The following is a 23,595-nucleotide window of genomic DNA, read 5'->3' on the forward strand; positions in this document are numbered from 1 at the left end:
ATTTAATTACCGCGGCCCCCCCCGGTCTCTTGATTCCCCGCCCCCTGTGCACCCCCTCACACTCAACCCCACCAAATCCACCCCAGCACCCGCCCCATTTCCCCCCATCTCCCGCTTTCAATTTGCTTACCCCCGCCCAAAAATTTGCTTACCTTGCCCCCCGCCTCTTCACTCCCTGCCCCCGTCTCTTCACTCCTCGCCCCTGTCTCAACGAAAAGTGTTTATTCTGCTTCAGAGTAGAAAGTTGACTATTGACACTATGTGCGTTGCACTCTTTCAGGTACGAAGTCTCTTTCCGTCCAGGTCACAGGACCGAGAAAAACGTGACGCGACCGCGAGGAGGAGCACAAAATTGGTCCTTCAGTATTAATATATAGAAGATACAATGTTTCTTGTTACATTTTTTGTGTCAAATTCACATTCTGAGGTAGTCAGCATGTGCAGAAGAGGGTTTTACATTGCAGACGCTATTTTCGAGGAGTGGAATTACACCTCTCAGCGGTAACGGTCTGTCTACGACAGACGTAATGACGTCAGCGAATGACCGATGATGTCATGATGTACTGACGCCTCTCAGCGGTGACAACACAAATCACCATGTAAACGAATGTAAAACGAAAAGTGTTTATTCTGCTTCAGAGTTGAAGGTTGACTATCGCCACGATGTGCGATGCACTCTTACAGGTACGAAGTTTCTTTCAGTCCAGGTCACAGTACCGAGAAAAACGTGACGCGACCGCGAGGAAGAGCACAAAACTGGTCCTTCAGTATTAATATATAGATTGTACAGTGCCTTTCACTTTTTGTTGCCTTCGAGCCTGGAATTAAATTGCATTAAATCAGACTTTTTCCACCTTTATTTACGCGTCGTAACCCACAACTTCCAAGTGAAAAACAAATTCTACAAATTTCAGAAAATTAAAAATAAGAAACTAGAATATATTGGTTGAAAAAGTGTGCACCCCCCCCACCCCCTTTTCATAACAAATGTAAATTAGCTCAGATGTAACCAATCATCTTCAAAATTACAAAGCAAGTTAATTGGCCTCCACCTGTGTTAAATTGTTGTGATTCTGATTATTTATTTAAGAATAAAATCAGCTTTCTTGTTGGTTTCCTCTGCTAGGTAGTGCATTTCACAGCAAAGACTCAACATGAGCACCAACGAACTTTCAAAAAACCTCCGGGATAAAGTTGTGGAAAGGTACAGATCAGGGTATGGGTATAAAAATATTTCAAAGGCCTTGAATATCCCTTTGAGCACAGTCATGACGATGATAAAGAAGTGGAAGGCATATGATAACACCACGACCCTGCCAAGATCATGCCGTCCCTCCAAACTCCGTCCATCCAACCTGGATGACCAAGTAAGGAAGAGACTGATCAGAGAAGCCTCCAAGAGGCCAATGATAACTTTGAAAGAGCTACATGCATTTATGGCAAAGACTGGTCAATGTGTGCATGTGACAATATCCCAAGCACTCCACAAGTCTGGCCTGTATAGTAGAGTGGCAATAAAGAAGCCATTACTCAACCAAGCCCACCTTGAGCCCCATTTGAGGTATGCAAAAAACCACTCCAGAGATTCTGACTTATTTCCAGTTGTTACTGGAGTTCGTCAGGGATGTGTACTTGCCCCCACACTTTTCAGCACTTGTATGGACTGGATTCTAGGGAGGATGTCGGAGAGATCAAGTTGCGGTGCGTCATTTGGGAATGTCAAGATCTCGGACCTTGACTTTGCAGATGATGCAGTCATCTTTGCGGAGACTTTAGACATCCTCTTGGGGGCCCTCGAGGTGCTGAATGAGGAGTCGGAGCCGTTGGGATTACGGGTTTCTTGGGTCAAAACTAAGATCCAGGCTTTCGGTGACATCTTGGATGCTGCTGTCCTGTCTGTGTCTGTTTGTGGTGAGGATGTTGAGGTCGTGGAGAGATTCACTTACCTTGGCAGTGATATTCATGTCTCTGCTGGCTGCGAGTCAGAGGTCAATAGACGTCTGGGTCGGGCCTGGGGAGTCATGGATTCACTGGATCATGGGGTGTGGTGCTGCCGGTACCTGTGCGGGAGGACGAAAGTCCGAGTCTTCAGGTCCTTGGTACTTCCAGTCTTGCTCTATGGGTGCGAGACTTGGACTCTGACCAAGGATCTGAGACGGAGACTTAATTCCTTTGGTACCAGGTCTCTTCGGAGATTCCTTGGCTATCGCTGGTCGGATTTTGTGTCCAACGAGCGGTTGCTGAGAGAGACTCGGATGAGATTTGTTACCTGCATAGTCCGTGAGCGTCAGTTGCGGCTGTATGGACATGTGGCTCGTTTTCCTGACTCTGATCCTGCTCACCAGATTCTCTCAGCGAGGGAGTCTCATGAGTGGAGGAGGCCAGTGGGTCGACCACGTGCCTCATGGTTGCAACAGGTTGACCATCATCTCAAGGAGATGGGGATGGGCCTGGCATCTGCCTGGGGGATGGCCAGACGGAGGCCCCTGGAGTACCGGCGGAAAGTGGACGCAGCGACGTGCTGTTCTGGCACATGCTCCCATACCTGACCTGACCTGATTCTGAAGCAATGTGGCAAAATGTTTTGTGGTCTGACAAAACCAAGATGGAACTTTTTGGCCGAAATGCAAACCCAACACAACACATCACCCAAAGAACACCATCCCTACTGTGAAGCATGGTTGTGACAGCATCATGTTGTGGGGATGTTTCTCATCAGCAGGGACTAGGGCACATGTCAGAATATCAGGGAAAATGTATGGAGTAAAATATAGGGAAATCCGAGAGGAAAACCTGATGTCCTCTACAAGAAAGCTGAAATTGGTATGGAAGTTTACCTTTCAGCATGACAACGACCCGAAGCACGCAGCCATAGCGACACTGAAGTGGCGAAGGAGCAAAAAAAGGTAAATGTTCTTGAGTGGCTCAGTCAGAGCCCCATCCTAAATCCAATCGAAAATCTATGGCATGACTTCAAGATCGCTGCCGAACAATGCTCCCCACACAACTTGACTGATTTTGAACAGTTTTGTGAAGAAGAATGGGCAACTATTGCCCAATCAAGGTGTGCAAAGTTGGGAGAGACCTATCCCAACAGACTCACAGGTGTAATTGCTGTCAAAGGTGCTTCCACCAAGTATTAACTCTTAATCAAGTGGACACTTATCCAACCAAGATAGTCTAATTTTGTATTTTTTTATTCAATTTTCTAAAATTTGAAGAAATTGTTTTTCACTTGGAAGTTGTGGGTTACGATACGTAAATATAGGCAGAAAAAAGTCTGATTTAATACAATTTAATTCCAGGCTATAAGGCAACAAAAGGTGAAAATTTGAAAATAGGTGTAGACTTTCTATAGGCACTGTATGTATATCTATGAATATAAATATATATATATATATATATATATATATATATATATATATGTATATATATATATATATATATATATATATATATATATATATATATATATATATATATATATACAGTCATGCGCCACTTAAGGACGTTCCGGGCAACGACCGATCGCATATACGACGGATCTGCCAGCTCTGAAAAAAAAAAAAAATGGAAAAAAAAGGTAGCTGAAAAATTCCTATCGCCGAGTGATGTTGTAGAAGTCGCGCTGCCAGTCGTATAAAAAATAGCACGTACAATTATGTACGCTGTACAGTACATAATACTTCATAATGATAATAAACAACAGTGTGGCCCTGTTATAATGCGTTCGTTGAGGTCCATAAAATGTCATCGCCAAAAAACAGGATCGTGCTAAATCTCGATTCAAGGAAATCGGCTTTCAAACTGAAGCAATATTTGCACGTTTACCTTCGAGCAAGTAAATTACCTTTGAATTGAAGAATTCCGCGAATAAATCGTTGTTACAGTCGAAATTAAAACACAAATTTATTTTTGGTGAAGCTTTTCATGTTGTTAAAAGAATCGCACTGTTCCGAAAATATATATCGCAATTGACAGGAGCTCGTTTCTTCATTTATAAATTATAACATCGATGCAATGATTACGTATTTATAAAATCCAAACGCTATTTATTCATCTTTCGAAAATCGATGCGAGAGGAGATTGTAAGCTCCTGCTAACAACACCGATGGCCGTCATTGTAATGTACTGAATGGGAGATGCTTAGCAGGCAGACACGAGCGGGGGAACAGTCGAGCCGGGCTGTGTTGCACAAGTGCGAGCGCGGGCGTACTCTGCCCGCGGCTCTCCTTTATTACGTATGCACACGCACAAGCCGCGTTCGACTACTGCATTCCTACGACGCCTCAGGCGGCGCGCACACCTTATATTCCTTGCAGATACGATGACCACTCCGACCACTCCGAACGATGACCACTCCGAACAGCACAAAGGTAAAACTAACGTGTCTTCCGTCTCTCTTGGATGCGTGTTACAATTGCCGACAGTATTGAATACAGTAACATGCTGTACAGGTTTGTATCAGAGGAGTAATAGGCTACACTCTATAGCCTAGGTGTGTAGTTCTGTGTAAGTACGATTTTCGAAAACTAAAAAAAAAAAAAATGATGTTCGAATAACGACGACGTCGCTTTACGACGCGTTTCTCAGAACGTAACCCCGTCGTTAAGTGGCGCATGACTGTATATATATATATATATATATATATGTATATATATATATATATATATATATATATATATATATATATATATATATATATATATATATATATATATATATATATATATATATATGTATGTATATATATATATATATATATATATATATATATGTATGTATGTATATATATATATATATATATATATATATATATATATATATATATATATATATATATATATATATATATATATATATATATATATATATTCCCATGCTCATATAGCCAAAGAAAACTGCATAAAGCAACCAAGAAGGTCAACCCAAGGTAAGCCCTCAGCTGTTTCAAACCCTTAAAAGAGTTCCTCTATGGCTGCAAAGACATTCTCAAATCGATGTGAGGGTGTGTGTAGCATTGGTCAGGTCAGGAATAGGAGCATGCGCCAGAGCAGTGCGTCACTGCGTCCACTTTCCGCTGGTACTCCAGGGGCCTCCATCTGGCCATCCCCCAGGCAGATGCCTGGTCCATCCCCATCTCCTTGAGATGCCGATCAACCTGCTGCAACCACGAAGTACGTGCTCGGCCCATTGACCTCCTCCACTCACGAGACTCCCTGGCTGAGAGAAACTGGTGAGCAGGATCAGCGTCAGGAAAACGAGTCACGTGGCCATGCAGCCACAGCTGACGCTCACAGACTATGCAGGTAACAAATCTCATTTAAGTCTTTCTCAGCAACCGCTTGTTGGACACAAAGTCCGACCAGCGATAGCCAAAGACTCTCCGAAGAGACCTGGTACCAAAGGAATTAAGTCTCCGTCTCAGATCCTTGGTCAGAGTCCAAGTCTCACATGCAAAGAGCAAGACTGGAAGCACGAAGGACCTGAAGACTCGGACTTTCGTCCTCCCGCACAGGTACCGGCAACGCCACACCCCATTATCCAGTGAATCCACGACTCCACTAGACCGACCCAGACGTCGATTCACCTCCGATGCACAGCCAGCAGAGAAATGAATAGCACGACCTTGACATCCTCACCACAAACAGGCACAGACAGGACAGTGGCATCCAAGATGTCATTGAAAGCCTGGATATTAGTTTTGACCCAGGAAACCCGTAATCCTAGCGGCTCCGACTCCTCATTCAGCACCTCGAGGGCCCCCAAAAGGATATCTAAAGTCTCCGAAAAGATGATTGCATCATCTGCGAAATTAAGGTCAGAGATCTTGACATTCCCAAACGATGCACCGCAGCTTGATCTCTCTGACATCCTCCGACAAGTGCTGAAAAGTGTTGGGGCCAGTACGCACCCCTGACAAACTCCAGTAACAACTGGAAATAAGTCAGAGATGATACCACCACATCTCACAGCACTCTCAGTACCAGCGTAGAGTTCAGACATCAGATCGATCGGTTTTGGTGGCATCCCACGAAGACAAAGAATCCTCCAGAGGGCATCTCGATTCACTGAATCGAACGCTTTACAGAGATCAACATAGGCAGCAAGGAGCCCCTGCCGAAACTCTCGTCTTCGTTCGATGAGGACCCGAAGAGCAAGGATACGGTCAATCGTTGACCTCTTTGGTGTAAAGCCTGACTGCTCTGGACGCTGATGCTCAAGCAGATGGTGGCGAACCCTATCAAGAATTATCCGAGCAAAGACCTTGCCTGGCACTGAGAGCAGCGTCACCCCTCAGTAGTTGTTGCAGTCTTGGCGATCACCCTTCCCTTTCCAGAGAGGGACAACAAGGCCCCTCTTCCAATCAGTTGGCATGATGCCCGTGTTCCAAGCAGAGCACAGAACTGCATGCAACGACATGAGTGCAGCATTTCCACCAGCCTTGGGAAGTTCCGCATGGATGCCACAGATCCCTGGAGCTTTACCCCATTTCAAACAGTTCACCGCAGCCTGTGTTTCCACAAGTGAAGGTGGACCACAGTTGATTGGAGGGTCAGCAACAGGGATCGTAACACCCTTGATGTCCAACTCGACAGCTTGTGGATCAGCCTGGTACAACCGCTCAAAGTAACCGGCCCAGCGGGCCTTCACTTCAGACTCCTCCATCAAGAGCCTACCACTCTCTGCTCTAACTGCAGTGCTCCGAGGGATGGGCTTGGATGAACGCAATGCACGAATTCCCCTGTAAGCAGGACGAGAATCCCTTGACCACAGGTGATGCTCTACCCCCTCACAGATTCCTCGCACATAGGCCTCCTTGTCCACCCTTAGCGCACGTACACTTTTACGCCTCAGCTCCCTGAACAGCTCAGCTCTGCCATTCAGCCTGGCCCTGCGACTCTGGTCAATGGTATCCATTGTCCCTTGAGAGACAAAGTTCTTCTTTGGCCTACGATGAGTTCCAAGACATCCACCGGCAACATCAAGGAGGTGGTCTTGAAGGCACTCCACAACTCTTCACATCCTCCCAAAGCACCCAGACTTCTCAAATCTCCACTCAGCCTGTTTGCAAACTCCTTAGCTACCCTCTCATTCTTAAGCTTGCCAACATCCAGGCTTGGTTGGGATGGTACCATTCTCCTGGATTTAAGGTGCAACTTCAGAGTTGCTACAACAAGCTGGTGGTCAGCATTGAGGAACTGAGCACTCCGGTAGACCCTGCAGTTCCGGATTATCCTCCAGTGACCATCAACGAGGACATGGTCAATCTCGTTTGCCACACCACCAGCATTGGAATACCAAGTCCAGCGATGAGCTTGTGGGTGCTGAAACCATGAACCCGCCACCCTAAGTCCATGACTTCTTGCAAAGTCAAGGAACTTGGTGCTATTCTGGTTCATAGTTCCTGACCCATGAGGAACAATACACGTCTTCCATCATCCACAAAACATATATCCACAAGGCCAGGGTGACATTCAGCACAATTTGTCATGTTATGAAAACACCAAGGAAATGATGTTTCTTGGAATGAAGGCCCACCCATAACCAGAATTTGTCTTCAGGGTTAGTTTTACCCAGAATAGTATTCCAAACCCTGGCAGAATGTAAAACTTTGCACTAATCATGGGCAGATGCTATATGTGGGGCTGAGATGCCAAGGCAGAAAATGAAATATTTCTCCATGTTTACACATTTTTAGGATACTCGGTTAAACTTTAAAACTCCAGTGTTTTGTGATGTTATGACATCATAGATCACCAGTTTCAAAACACAAGTTGCCGCAAGGTTCTTCAACGGCGGTAGCAAGTACATGCAGGAAACAGAGAGCATTCACGATAAATTGTTTAAGTCACAATCACACAATCAAATGCACCATCGGTGCTACCGAAGCAGTTTCTGGGCAATAGATAGGCTGAGTGGTTTTGTTGTTGCCTTCTGAACAATGAATCAGAACAGAAATTTGAAATTTGTTCAGTGTGCCGACGATAACCAACCGACTCATCGTGAAAGACAATAGGATCTTCAGCATTTACCAACGACTAATGCTGGCAGATGGGTCCAGCGGTTTTTGTTTTGTATACATAGTGAAGGCTCGTGTAATAGCTAGTACTAGTGGGCTGAACAGATCAGGATGTAACAAGCAAAAAGGAACAGTAGAGAGAGTGGGGAAATTGCCAACAGCAGAGTTGAAGGCCAAGATAGAGGCAGACTTGAACAAACAATGGGTGTGGGGAGGAACAAAGGATGGAAAGACCAGGGGGTGCAAGACCAGAAAGGAGAGAGAGAAAGAGAGAAAGAGAGAAAGAGAGAAAGAGAGAAAGAGAGAAAGAGAGAAAGAGAGAAAGAGAGAAAGAGAGAAAGAGAGAAAGAGAAAAAGAGAGAAAGACAGAAAGAGAGAAAGAGAGAGAGAAAGAGAGAGAGAAAGAGAGAGAGGGAGAGAAAGAGAGAGAGGGAGAGAGAGAGAGAGAGAGAGAGAGAGAGAGAGAGAGAGAGAGAGAGAGAGAGAGAGAGAGAGAGAGAGAGAGAGAGAGAGAGAGAGAGAGAGAGAGAGAGAGCACCTACCTGTCTACAATGGCGAAGTGAGAGGCCCATAGACTCAGCTTTGTGGTTGGAAATTCAAAAAAAATCTTTAAAGCTTCCACAGCATCAAGGTGAGCAAGATGTAAGGTAAGGGATAACCCAAAGGGGAGAGCAGTACTCCATCAAGCTACATATGAAAGCCTTGCAGGTGGACAGGAGTTCAGGTGTGCCAAATAAGGACTTCGTACGATGGAGGATGCCCAGTCAGCGGCTGGCTTTGGAGGCAAACTTTGAAATGTTGTTTATTCAAGAAAGCAAGATCATGATTAAGAGAGACCCAGAAGTTTGAATGACTGAACTTCCTCAAGAGAATTAAGAAAGTAGATAAAAGAGGAACATTTGGACAGTGTGAGATTTGTCTGAATTGAAAGACAACGCTCCAAGTGGTTGACCAGCTTGTGATTCACCAAGTTCTGTTGCTTGTCTGAAGGATAAGGGATGTCACGGCAGAGGTTGGAGTCATTGGCAAATAGATAAAGAGGATTTTCCAGAGAGTCAGAGAGATTGTTGATGAAAATCAGGAATAGGACTGGGCCCAGAACATTGCCTTGGGGCTCTTCAGCCTTGACAGGGAGAGAAGATTAAAGGATTCCATTGAGAGCCACACAGTGGCTACAAGAGTAGAGAAAGTCAGAATGCCATTTGTGGAGTTTGCCTTGGATGCTATAGGCAGAGTTTGGAGAGTAAGGCAGGATGCCAGACTGTATCAAACGCACAACATATATCCAGAGAGACGGCCCTGATCTAATGTCTGATATTGAGGGCTTCCATCAATTGCTGAGTGAATCGAAGCAGAATGTCCAAGATGGAGTGACCTAGTCTGAAAATAAATTGGTGATCTGAGATGAGGTTGTTGGAGAAAAGTAAAGATTTCATATCAACTGCATTGATGATGGATTCCATAACCTTGCTGATTGGATGTTAGCTCATAGGTCTGTAGTTGGGTGATCAGTTTTTGCACCTCTTTATGTAATGCAGTGATGTTGGCTGATTTCCAAGCATATGGAGGATGACCTCAGACAAATGATAGGGTGAAAATGGCAGAGGGAGGATGTGAAAGAGGAGCAGAGCAGGCTTTTAGGACACATGAGCTGATGCTGTTCAGTCCAGGAGCAGAATCAGAGTCAAAGGTTGAAAGACCCTTCTGCACCTTCTTGAATGCAAAATAAAAAAGGCTTAATGTCGTTCTGATAAATGGCGTGCACACACACTGATGCATCACCCTGTGTGCAAAATTCCAAGGTGGAAGTTTATAACTGGATCGAGACTTCAACCCTCAGTGAGACGGCTCAAAGGTAAGTGAGCATCCCTTTATGGTATCCTGCTAACCCATATTTATAGTACATCGAAAATGTTAAAAAAAAATACATCACTCAATCAAATGCAAATTTTTATTTTTAAACCTATCTCAGGTAAATCCCCGAACCATGCTCATGATTTCTTCTTCGCCAAAGGAGCACATTCCCAAGCACTCCTTTTTTTCCAGGTAATTGTGACGTGTCCCTCTCTCCCTCAACTTTTTTCATTTGGTAGTTGTCGGTTGCTTTGTTCCTTTTCTGTTTCATCCCCACTTTCCCCCTTCTCTTCTTGCTGCGTTTGATTCTTCACCCTCCATGCGTCCTTCTCCACCTCCCCTTGATCTCACTCTCACATCTATTCTGCTGTTGATATCTCCCCATTTCCATTTTCTTCTCTTCCATTCTGCTCGAGCTATTCAATGAGGCTCGACAATGCATACAAAAAACGAGAAGTGCACTCGGTAGAGCACATACCTCCGCCACGTAATGCCTGATACACGAGAACATGTGGGGCCCAATACAATACAAGGCCCAATCTCTCAATGGTGAAGAATCACTTAAAAAATTATAGTAGCCGGATCTGGATCCGGATCTTCACCAAAATCTAATCAGTTTGTCCTTGTCACACACCCAACATGTCCACAACTTTTTGAGATATCCAGTATACAAACAAATAAGCAAGACAAGCAGTCATAGACTGGTACTTACGAAATCGTCAACTTGACCTCTGACCTTGTCTAATAAAAGCTGTCTCAAGAGAAGGTAGCGACGCAAACCAGAAATTTCTACGATGATTCTGTACCAAACCATCAACCAGAATTGGTGTGAAAACCACCCAATGCTCGCCTGTTTATACATTTATCGTTTTTAAAAGACGAGTCTCATAATTAATATTTTTTATAAAGCATTGCAGTGAAGTTTAATTATAAAGCAATATATGTATTTGTATATTGTAATCAGTAACAAGAGCGCAAGTGAGCACAATATACACCCTAACAAGAAGGTATATACAGAATTGTGCTACGACATGGAAAACAGCATCCTGCTTGCCATGGCAACCACTTTAGATGACGAACGTATGTCGCTACACACAGTCTCCACAGTCTGTACCTATGTACCAAATATGAAACGTGAAAGTTGAAAACTTTGGGAGTTAGAGTGCAGACAGGAACGGACGGACAGACAGACAGACAGACAGACAGACAGACGGACAGACGGACGACATATATATATATATATATATATATATATATATATATATATATATATATATATATATATATATATATATATATATATATATATATATATATATATATATATATATATATATATATCTCGGGCGTATAAAAAAAAAAATAGTGTGGTAGATAAAAACATTAGAAAGGAAACTAGAGGGGGAGCACTCGGGAGAGTGCAAAACCTCCGCCGCCAATACTGCTGGGTCACTCAAGTGAACCTTATATCTTATGATGTCAACAGTGCTGGCAGTTATATTTCTTTTCTCCATTTTTTTTTTGCGGGTGGGGGGGGGGGGTGGTTGGAAATCACTTAAAACGTGTAGAAATGCAAAAAAAAAGAAATCGAAATTTTGCTGAAAAAAAAGTTGCAAAAATTCTTTTTTTCTCTGACAATTTTTTTTTGGGGGGGGGGTTGGAAATCACTTAAAACATGTAGAAATGCAAAAAAAACTTTTTTTTCTGTAACAATTTTTTTGTGGGGGGGGGGTTGGAAATCACTTAAAACATGTAGAAATGCAAAAAAAAATTTTTCTCCAACAATTTTTTTTGGGGTGGTGGGGGTTGGAAATCACTTAAAACATGTAGAAATGCAAAAAAAAAAAAACATTTTCTCGAACAATTTTTTTTTTCGGGGGTGGGGGGGACCAAGTCCAAAATCTAATGGTATGATCCTTGGACCATACCTAACCCCCCCACCAAGTTTCGTCGAAATCCGTCGAGGAGTTTTTCCGTAATACAAAAAATTTAACATTTTCACGCTCACGCTGGGGGTATCGCTATAGCTCTTTGTTCTTCGAACAGGCAAGCTAAAAATCGAATGTTTGACCTCACTTGACCCTGACCTTTGACCGATTTTGACCAAAATGTAATCAGCACTAAGCCATCACTCTCCTGAATCACGTGGTGTAATTTGACATTGGTAGCTTCATCCGTTCTCGAGTTATCGTGCCTACAAACAAACACACAAACACACACACACAAACAAACAAACAAGCAGTCATAGACTGGTACTTATGAAATCGTCAACTTGACCTCTGACCTTGTCTAATAAAAGCTGTCTCTGGAGAAGGTAGCGACACAAACCAGAAGTTTCTACGATGATTCTGTACCAAACCATCAAAAATCGAATGTTTTGTATGTTTGACCTCACTGTGACCTTGACCTTTGACCGATTTTGACCAAACTCTAATCAGCACTAGCCATCACCCTCCTGAATCACGTGGTGTAAGTTGACATTGGTAGCTTCTTCCGTTCTCGAGTTATCGTGCCCACAAACAAAAAACAGAAACGGAAGTCATCAATATACTTACAAAATCTTTAGATTTCATAAGTAGCAAACAAACACACAAACAGATGACGGAACTCATCAATATACTTACGAAATCTTCAGATTTCGTAAGTAATAAAGATGTCGTGCAAAGCAGGATACTTGCAAAATCCACCCCCCCCCCTCTCGAAAGGTTGCCATGGATACATCAAATTGTCCATTTCATCAAGATTAAAATTGACAATTTTAATCAAAGCTCAGATCAATCAGATGAAAATTGATCATTTTTCAGATTGAAATTGATGATTTTAGAAGTTTGACCTTGAGTTGACCTTTGACCTATTGATCTCAAAAGTAGTTGCTTTCCCAATTTCATGATGGACTATGCAAATCCTGTTCAACTTTGAAGTTAATAGGAAGTAAATTGATGATTTTCCAGTTGAAATTGATGATTTTAGAAGTTTGACCTTGAGTTGACCTTTGAGCTTAAAAGTAGTTGGTTTCCCAATTCAGTAATGTACGATGCAATTGCTGTTTAATTTTCAAGTCAATCAGATGACAACTGATGATTTTTCAGATAAAAATTGATTTTAGTAGTTTGACCTTGAGTTGACCTTTGACCTCAAAAATAGTTGGTTTCCCAATCCAGTGATGCAATATGCAAATCTTGTTCAAATTTATAGTCAATCGGATGAAATATGACGATTTTAGAAAGTTGACCTCAAAACAATTGGCTTCTCAGTTGAGACTTTCTCCACAACTTAAAGATTCATGACAATTGAAATCTCTCACTATCTGCCATGACCTTTCCTGGGAAAGTCACATTTCCAACCTCGCCTCAAAAGCCAGTCGCCGACTGGGAATCCTCCGTCGTGCTAAGTCCTTCCTCGGCCCTCTTGAGCTCCTGACCACTTACAAAGCTTTTGTCCGTAGCCTGATGGAGTACTGCTCTCCCCTCTGGGCTGGTGCTCCTGCCTCCCACCTTTCTCGGCTTCACGCTGTCGAAACCAGGGCATTTAAGATCATCGGCATCTCCCGCAATGAAGCTGAGTCTTTGGGCCTCTCACTCAATCACCGCAGGTTGGTCGGTGGTCTTTCTGTCTTCTACCGACTCCTCTCCAGCCTTGCCCCCCTGCTCTCTCTGTGATTTGTCCCCACCACATTTCCACAGGGCGCTCAAGGTCCGCCAACAACCCCCTTCTGGTAAAACTACCAAAATCACGAATCACTGCTCATCTTCACTCTTTCATTCCTCTTTTTCCCGCCTTTGGAATAAACTTCCTCACTCTATTCTTTCCCATTCTTCCCTCCAGGCTTTCAAAACAGCTGTTCACCACCACCTCTTATCTTCCCCCATCCAAATCCTCGATCTTTTCTACCCCCGATAATCCACCCAAGCCCACTTCCTTCATTTCTCCTGCTTTCCTTCCTGAAAGTCCCTGAAATGTCCATCTTCTCTTCGCCATGTTCCCCGTCCCATCCCCATCCCTCTCCCTTCCACAGTTCACCTAATGTGTCTGTTCCCCACTGTTTTGTCCCTTCCACTCCCGCCCCTCTTGTCTCATGCCTCCTTGCTGTGAGTTGTGCGTTTGCTCTCATACGAGCCTCGGCCAAGGTATACAAAAAAAAAAAAAAAAAATATTGGTTTAGAATTGTAAGCTGTGGGCTATAAACACAGAACAAAATAAAATAAAAATCGACTGACCAATATACTTGAAAAATCTTTGATTTTGCAAGTAAGAAGAAGACGACATGCAGAGCATAATACTTGCAAAATCCATATAACAAATTTGACCTCAAGAATAATTGTTGGTTGAATTCAATGACAAAATATGCAACTCCTCTTCAAATGACAATTTTAGAAATCCGGCCTATGTTGACCTCAAAATGAATAGGTAGTCGAATTCAGCGACCTGATGTGCAAATGGTCTTCAAATTTCAAGTCAATCGGATGAAAATTGACAATTTTAGAGAATTTGAAAATTTTGGCCTATTTTGGGGTGATCTTATGGCCTATGTTGACCTTTTGACCGGTGATAACATCAAAAGTAATAGGTGGTTGAATTTACTGACCGAACATGCAAATCGTGTTCAAATTTCAAGTCAATCGGATAAAATTTGAGGATTTTAGAAATACCACTTTAGTTCTTGACCTTGGGCCTATGTTGACCTTTTGGTCGATGTTGAGCTCAAAAATAATTGGCTGGTTGAATTCAGTGACCTCAAATATAAATCCCCTTCAAATTTCAAGTCAATCGGATGAAAATTGAGGATTCAGAAATCTCACCTAAGTTGTTGACCTTTTGATCTTTTGACCTCAAAAACTTCTTCCGTATGACAAACTGTACCGTTTCGTGAAGATCGGTTTAAAATTGTGGCCTGTAGGCGATAAACAGACAAACAGACATTTAACAAAATCCATCCATCCATCCATCCATCCATTGGGACCATACTCTGTGCAGAGCATCGGTGCTGCCTCAACAGTCTCCTTGGCTATTGGCTACAATCCTGGACGGGTCGCCACTCCGACACAGTATACCAGCAAGCTGGCACTCATTTTGCCAATCTCAGAAGGATGACGGGCAGTCAACCCCAACTGGTATTAATTCAACAGCTAAGGGGGGTTTGAACTCAGGATCATAGGATCCCAAGCCCACCACCCTAACCATTAAGCCAACACCAGGCATATAACAAAATCGACTGACCAAAAAAAAATAAAATTAAATTTAAAAAAAAATTGAAAAATCTTCGATTTTTCAAGTAACAAACAAACACAGACAGACAGATATAAAGGGGTGAAAACATAACCTCCTGCACATTCGGTGGTGGAGGTAACCAGAAAAAGGGCAATCGGAGATTGCATACCCTTACAAGGACTTGTTTTGTGTGGTGTTTGAGTAGTTTTGTGTGGTGTATTTTGTGTGGCGTTTGTGTACGGGTGTGTTACGTAATTCATAAGGGACATCATTAGAACTGCCACTTTATAACCGCTTGCAGTGATGACCGGGTACAAAGACGTCCCGCTTTGATGCAACCCCGCTTTCATCGGCCACCTGGCCCTGACCCATGATGTTTATTATTATTCAATTTAATTTAGAATGGGATTAAAATAAATTCAATTCAAATCAAATGGAAGACCAAATAGGTACAGTCCTGCTTTGTAGACATCATAAAGGATGCAAACAACCAAAAAGCAAAGATGAAGTCATCAGGAAGAACCCGAATCGGATTTGGGTTTCAGCTGCTACTCCTCTACCCTCAAACCCATCCAGGCACAACCAAGTGAGCCTTATTCAAAAAATAAAATAAAATAATAAAATAATCAAAAAGAACCCCGATCAATATAATTAAATAATTCTGGATGCCAGATCATACGTCCAATCAATTTGAAATTTAAAACAATAGTGCGGGCCCGTAGGTGCGTGCCAGTATGTGCAGCTTCGCTCCTTCGCTCTCGTAAACGACGACTGGATTGGGGCATTGTTTCAATTAGATCGGACCAACAGTATCATAAATGGCCATAACTTGGGAAACACCTGGGAAACATACTCAGGTCCCCAGCGTCAATTGTGATGTCATCAAACGAAGAAGAACAAGAATTGTGACCCCCCCCTCTCTCTCTCTCCTCCCCTCCTCTCTCCCCCCCTCCTCTCTCACACCCCTCTCTGTAAATGTATTCACAAATGTCTACCAAGCACAACAATTAATTCAAACCTTGGGAAAAAACGATATAAAACTTTGAAAAGGCACATACTCAGGTCCCCAGCGTCGATTGTGACGTCATACCGACGAAGAAGAAGAAGAATTGTGACGTCAATCGTGCAAAAAAAAAAGCATTAATTGTGATGCCATAGCACCGTGCTCTGTCATTGATTGACAGACGGTATTGGTCATTATTGGTTGACAGACAATATACTGTATAGGTCGTTATTGGTTGACAGACATTGGTCATTGTATCACGTTATCCTTTTTATTACTGCCAATTATTGTGCTATTATTATTATTAAAATGCTGTTATCATTATTCTAAGATATCTTTGGGAAAAAATGGCACGATAAGGTAGAACTACACTTCAGCTGCGATATATACACCTTTCCAACACTGAAAAAAGAAATAAAATGGACGTAACTTGGGAACCGCTCGTCCGATTAATATCAAACCTCGAAAAGGCACATCCGTGGCTCCCCAGAAATGTTCTTGGCAAATTTCAATCAGATCGGACCGGCGGTCGTCGAGAAACGGCGGTCGCATACAGACAGACAGACAGACAGACGGACAGAGACACACACAGAGATTGCTGGAATTATAGATAGATATATTCCCCATCACTACGATATCACAATTGTGAAGTTTCACATCGATTGATTAAGCATTTCAAGAGAAAGAATTTTGTCAAAGATTTTCGCTCAATGCAATATGACTACCAGACAATGTAACTTATCAATTATTCGTGAATACCCTAGTATTCCCAAGGCTTGGGGAACATTTGTGCAGTTTCCCCTCGATCTGTCCAGCCATTTTGGAGAGCTAGATTTTTATAGGTTTTAGGGTAAATCCAATATGGCTGCCAAACCATGTGGCCGATGATGCCATGTGGGTGAACCTATTGTTCCTCATGCAGAGGTGGTGATATGTGTAGTTTTGCCTTGATCTGTTCAGCCATTTCAGAGAAGATTTTTCTGTGTGGACAGACAAACAAACAAATGAAATTGCTAATTGAGCAAGGAATTGCCGGAATAACTTTGTCATATCTCCATGATCTCTGAAAAAACAAAAACCTAGAAATCAATTTGGTTCTTATAAGTCGATTGTGCTACTGTTTAATGAGTTATAGCACTTAGTTTGGTCATGATCATAACTTGGAAGTCAATCGGACTTGAAATTGCGTTTTTATCTCAATTTGAAAGTTTTGACCCGACCCCCCTGACATTCGACCCCCGACCGCTAAGAAGGGTGTTGGTGTGACAACCCAATGAGACATATGGCAGGATGCAGTATTGGAGGATGCACATTTTGGATTTGGTTTGTAGTCGATACGACCATTTTAGCAGACGTTATTGTGAAAATAAGAATTTCAGTTTTTGGGTGACCTTGACCTTGACCTTTGACCTTGATTCACCAAAAACGACAAGTGTCTAAGTTGGATCATGGCCGACATCTGTACCCAGTTTGGTCATGATTGCTGAAACGGTGTGGCTGCTACAGGGTAAACAAACAAACAGACAGACAGACAGACACAGAATGACACACAACTGACCAACATATTTGCCGAAATCCGAAGGATTCCGGCAATTAAGAAAGACCCAGAAGCAATACCCTCTCCTTTGGCGAGGGTAATAACCTCACACAGTCGCACACTCATCTTCTTTTTATTATAACAGAGTTAATGCACATACTGTATATATGGTGAAAACAGCATCCTCTAGTTGTGTGTATCAAAAAAAAAAATGTTAATGTGATGGAACTAATTACGAATGCATTTAGCGATTACACATACACATACACATACACATACACATGCCATTAGCACCCTCTGGCTGTCATGGAGAGCAACAGCCACAGATTATGTTTCACATGGTACAACCACATAATCTGTAAAGAACAGAAGCCTTGCCTCCAAACTTATCTGCAAATGTTCTGATTCCAGTTCAAACCCTGACAAACCCTATGTATCTCTGTAAAACTTCACCCCAGAGTGAATGCAACAATTACAATGAAAAAATAACAATACAGCACTGGATTATGCAACGTTTCCATGGCAACCCCGTTTGATTAGCATTATGTTTTGGGACGAATATGAGGATTTTTGCTGCATCATACTCTATTCATCAAGTGTATTGTACGGCAACCATATTGGATCTCTTGTAATGAGGAATGCTCCAATCACAAGAAGAATTGAATCATTTAATTCCCCATACCTGAAAACCGATATTGTGAGACACAAATCATCGTTCCATTTCCACCAAGTTGGTAGTTATTACAAAAAAAATATAAAAATCTCCTGCATCAGGGGGTTTACGGGCAGCCATCATGGATTTATGCGAATTAATGTTAGCGGGCAGCCATCTTGGATTTATGCCAACTAATGCTAGTGGGTGTGGTGTCGTGATAGTGGTGCTTCGAAGGCAAACACGAGCGGGGGAACAGCCCAACCCGGCTTTGTTGCACGAGCGGGAGCGTGAGCGTACGTTGCCCGTAACTCCCCTTTATTACGTACTCAATGCACTCTACAAGCCACAGCGACTACAGCAACCACTACAACGCCTCAGGCGGCGCGCACTCCTATATCCCTTGCACGCTCGTGATCACGCCGACCACTCCTCCACATCATGCCCTGCCCCCGCAGGCCCGCTACACCACAGTGGGCAGCCATCTTGGATTTATTCTAATTAGGGTTAGCAGGCAGCCATCTTGGATTTATGCTAATTAGGGTTTGTGGGCAGCCATCTTGGATTTATTCTAATTAGGGTTAGCGGGCAGCCATCTTGGATTTATTCTAATTAGGGTTTGCGGGAAGCCATCTTGGATTTATTCTAATTCGGGTTAGTGGGCAGCCATCTTTGATTTATTCTAATTAAGTTGTGGGCAGCCATCTTGGATTCGTTCTAATTAGGGTTAGCGGGCAGCCATCTTGGATTTATTCTAATTTGGGTTTGCGGGAAGCCATCTTGGATTTATTCTAATTAGGGTTTGCGGGAAGCCATCTTGGATTTATTCTAATTCGGGTTAGTGGGCAGCCATCTTTGATTTATTCCAATTAAGTTGTGGGCAGCCATCTTGGATTTGTTCTAATTAGTGTTTGTGGGCAACCATCTTGGATTTATGCCAATTCGTGTTTGCGGGCAGCCATCTTGGATTTATTCTAATTAGGTTTTGTGGGCAACCATCTTGGATTTATTCTAATTAGGGTTTGCGGGAAGCCATCTTGGATTTATTCTAATTCGGGTTAGTGGGCACCATCTTTGATTTATTCTAATTAAGTTGTGGGCAGCCATCTTGGATTTGTTCTAATTAGTGTTTGTGGGCAGCCATCTTGGATTTATGCCAATTCGTGGTTGCGGGCAGCCATCTTGGATTTATTCTAATGAAGTTTTGCGGGCAGCCATCTTGGATTTGTTCTAATTCGGTTTTGCGGGCAACCATCTTGGATTTATTTTAATTAGGGTTTGCGGGCAGCCAACTTGGATTTATTCTAATTAGGGTTTGCGGGAAGCCATCTTGGATTTATTCTAATTCGGGTTAGTGGGCAGCCATCTTTGATTTATTCTAATTAAGTTGTAGGCAGCCATCTTGGATTTGTTCTAATTCGGTTTTGCGGGCAACCATCTTGGATTTATTTTAATTAGGGTTTGCGGGCAGCCATCTTGGATTTATTCTAATTAGGGTCTGCGGGAAGCCATCTTGGATTTATTCTAATTTGGGTTAGTGGGCAGCCATCTTTGATTTATTCTAATTAAGTTGTGGGCAGCCATCTTGGATTCGTTCTAATTAGGGTTAGCGGGCAGCCATCTTGGATTTATTCTAATTTGGGTTTGCGGGAAGCCATCTTGGATTTATTCTAATTAGGGTTTGCGGGAAGCCATCTTGGATTTATTCTAATTCGGGTTAGTGGGCAGCCATCTTTGATTTATTCCAATTAAGTTGTGGGCAGCCATCTTGGATTTGTTCTAATTAGTGTTTGTGGGCAGCCATCTTGGATTTATGCCAATTCGTGTTTGTGGGCAGCCATCTTGGATTTATTCTAATTAGGTTTTGTGGGCAACCATCTTGGATTTATTCTAATTAGGGTTTGCGGGAAGCCATCTTGGATTTATTCTAATTCGGGTTAGTGGGCAGCCATCTTTGATTTATTCTAATTAAGTTGTGGGCAGCCATCTTGGATTTGTTCTAATTAGTGTTTGTGGGCAGCCATCTTGGATTTATGCCAATTCGTGGTTGCGGGCAGCCATCTTGGATTTATTCTAATGAAGTTTTGCGGGCAGCCATCTTGGATTTGTTCTAATTCGGTTTTGCGGGCAACCATCTTGGATTTATTTTAATTAGGGTTTGCGGGCAGCCAACTTGGATTTATTCCAATTAAGTTTTGTGGGCAGCCATCTTGGATTTAGTCCAATTTGGTTTTGCGGGCAGCAATCTTGGATTTATTCCAATTAGGTTTTGCGGGCAGCCATCTTGGATTTATTCTAATTAGGTTTTGCGGGCAGCCATCTTCGATGTATTCTAATTAGGTTTTGCGGGCAGCCATCTTGGATTTGTTCTAATTAGGTTTTGGTACCAAATTAAGGTACCAATTAAGGTACCAAAACGTCATTTGTAAATTGGACAGCGTCCAATTCCATATTCTCCACACACCCTCAAGTACCCACATGAACAAAAAAAAATAAAAAATAAAAATTATCAGCAAAATCGAGCACAGGCCCTGTTTGTTTCTTCCTTCCCAAACCTCACTTACAAGGAAAATCATGATGGAGAAGGTGCGGTCGGTCAGACCGCGCACATGTGGGAACTTGTATTGTAGATGACGTCATTGGAGGGGCGGGGACAATCCAGCGTATTTTTGAGGGCGTGGCCAAACTGAAATACTTCACTTGTTTTCTCACGTGACCTTTATGTCTTGACAACTCAACACAAAAGCGACAATAAATAACAATGGAAAGCAAAAAGGGTTCATTTGGGGGCTGAGATATAAAATAAAAACATATTTAGAATCCTTAGGCTTTTTTTGGTTCAGTTTACATTCGATGAGAGAAAGTTGCACTTTGGGCGGTGTATACTCTCAATGCGATCGTTCAATATCATTACCGATAAAAATTTATGCCAATCCAGCAGTCGCAAGTGTGACTGAATCGGTGAATAAACTCGAAGGGGGCAAATAAAATAAAAACTAAATGGAGACGAAAGACTCGTACACGTCACCATTTGATTAAAAACGCTTCACTCACAGGACGTGAGCGCGGGAGGCGCGCAAAGAGATTCAAAATTCCCCGGATTGGAGAAGAAGTCCCGCAAGTTGGGAAGTTCACAGCCGCGTTCGAGCAGCTCGGCGTGGAGCTCCAGCGCCGACAGCAGAAGGCGCTCCCGCAACAAGTGCTCCGCGAGAGCACCGAGACACGGCTCACGCTCCTGAGAATCCCTCCCCGCCATCACTCCCAAAAACTCTCCTTCATTCTCGGGCTCCTCTCCCTCCTCGTGCACCCGCACCCGCACCCGCGTTTCTCCCATCGGACGCTCACGCCAAACTGCACCCACTTCCGTGTCCCAAACGCCCTGACGACGAACCTGCTGAAACCTTCACCATTAAATCAATAAATCTCTCTCAACCTTTTCGAACTCCCCCCTGCACGATCTCATCGACTGTTTCCACACAAGTTGTTCGAGTCCGAATTTCCTCTCTCGTCGTTTTATTTAACTTTTCGCGAATCGATATTTATTTATTTATTTTAATCCGATGTGACGAAATTCCAACACACTGACTGAAGACTCGAAGGGGGAAAGGTCTTGTCGTCATGTTTGGGGAAACATTCGTTCCGTTCGTTCGCAATTTTCATTCTCGCCGTGTGGCCACGCAAATCACGTGACTGGCAATGTGCCGAGGAAGAGCTTGCCGCCCGATAAGTGAAGAAACCCCGACAACACGCCCTCCGCACACCTCGGAGTCGATGAGTTTCGCTTGTTGATGCGAGAATGCTCGGACACGAGAGCGTTACATCTCGGGTCATTGCAGTACGAGCAGAGTACCCGTCCGACGTACGATCTTGTTTCGAACATGCGACGCGTTCTCCTGATGCATACATTTATTCGGGCGGTGTATAGGCAACAAACTGCTGTGTAAACGCAAAAAAATAACACCCGGGTGACGTGTACGAAGCAAAAACATACCGACTGCTTTAGAATTCAAAACACCTGAATGAATTGGAAAACGTGGGGACAGGAATACACTGGACTGTAAATGGTGGAAACTTGTAATACCCTCCCCAACCAGGAGGCGGCGCGACAACAAACACATTTACACGGAGAATTTGCGTCTCCCCTGCCCACGGCCCACCCCCTGCCCCAAGACCACCGACAGGGATGAAAACACCCGACACACTAATGGGGGCCAAGTTGATCCGATGTAGTAAGTCTGGGTGTAATCGGCCCAGAACTGTAGGAGTACCACAACTAACACACACACACACACACACACACACACACACACACACACACACACACACACACACACACACACACACACACACACACACACACACACACCGCTCCGTGAATATCGTTAGAATGTCGGTGTTCGTACGTGCTCATTGACATTGTATCGGTGTTTGAACGCCCTCTCTCGGACACATTCTCTGGTGTTCGCTCCGCGGTCATTTCTCCAAACCAAAGCCGAGTCACACCAACCACTACAAATGGTGTGAACTGCTTCTTTGGTTCAGACGTTGCATTTAAAAGGGGACATCACTGACAAACAACGCAGGGAAGGCAATGGCAAACCACTTAGTATAATCCTGGAGTTTATATACAAGAAACGACTTCGGCAACACCGATGGTCTGAAAATAGAGCGTGGTTCAGGTCGTTTCTTCACAAGAGGGACTTGGACAACAACCAGACACTCTCCTCTACTCCACCCCACTCTCCTCTCCTCGACTCCACTCTCCTCTCCTCTACACTACACTACCCCACTCTCCTCTCCTCTACCCAACCCCACTCTCCTCTCCCCTACCCCACTCTCCTCTCCCCTACCCCACTCTCCTCTCCCCTACCCCACTCTCCTCTACTCTCCCCAACTCTCCCCTACCTCACTCTCCTCTACCCCACTCTCCTCTACTCTCCCCAACTCTCCTCTACCCCACTCTCCTCTACTCCACTCTCCTCTACCCCACTCCACTCTCCTTTACCCCACTCCACTCTCCTCTCCTCTACTCGACCCCACTCTCCTCTCCTCCACTCTACTCTACCACTAGTCCTGCAGCGTAGTCTGATATTTCAGATCAATTGTTCAAATTTGCATAAAAGCACCAAAATTGGTACACATGTAGAAAAATGTATTCTGAACAATTCCAGATTTGAAGCCACCCGAGATTGTGCCTTGGTCAGCTTCGGCGACCATTTTCCAAAATGGCCGCCATTCTACTTTAGCGAAATTGGCTATATGCTCTTATTTTCTTATTGTATTGGTGGTAGATATAAGGAAAGTGTAAAATTCAGTAA

At 43.4% G+C, this 23,595-nt stretch overlaps 1 protein-coding gene across 5 annotated transcripts in view; it reads right to left on the reverse strand.

Moving 5' to 3' along the window:
• Nucleotides 1–21,857, reverse strand: part of LOC147023273 (RAB11-binding protein RELCH homolog) — a 149,244-nt gene extending 127,387 nt beyond the window's left edge. For 2 of the 5 annotated variants that reach the window (XR_015060117.1, XM_085888501.1), the window contains exon 1: nucleotides 21,332–21,849. Coding sequence is in view for 4 of the 5 variants with exons in the window: in XM_085888501.1 (XP_085744627.1) it covers nucleotides 21,332–21,611 (280 nt within the window). In the remaining variant the exon portion in view is untranslated. Of the gene's footprint in view, nucleotides 1–20,841; nucleotides 21,277–21,331 lie in introns of those variants that run through there. The other 3 variants (XM_085888504.1, XM_085888500.1, XM_085888503.1) reach the window with 3 other exon arrangements.
• Nucleotides 21,858–23,595: the final 1,738 nt, after the last annotated feature.

The sequence above is a fragment of the Eptatretus burgeri genome, chromosome 7, assembly GCF_056783735.1.
Source record: "Eptatretus burgeri isolate ZD-2024b chromosome 7, Ebu_testis_v1, whole genome shotgun sequence".
In the NCBI taxonomy this organism is placed as follows: Eukaryota; Metazoa; Chordata; class Myxini; order Myxiniformes; family Myxinidae; genus Eptatretus; species Eptatretus burgeri.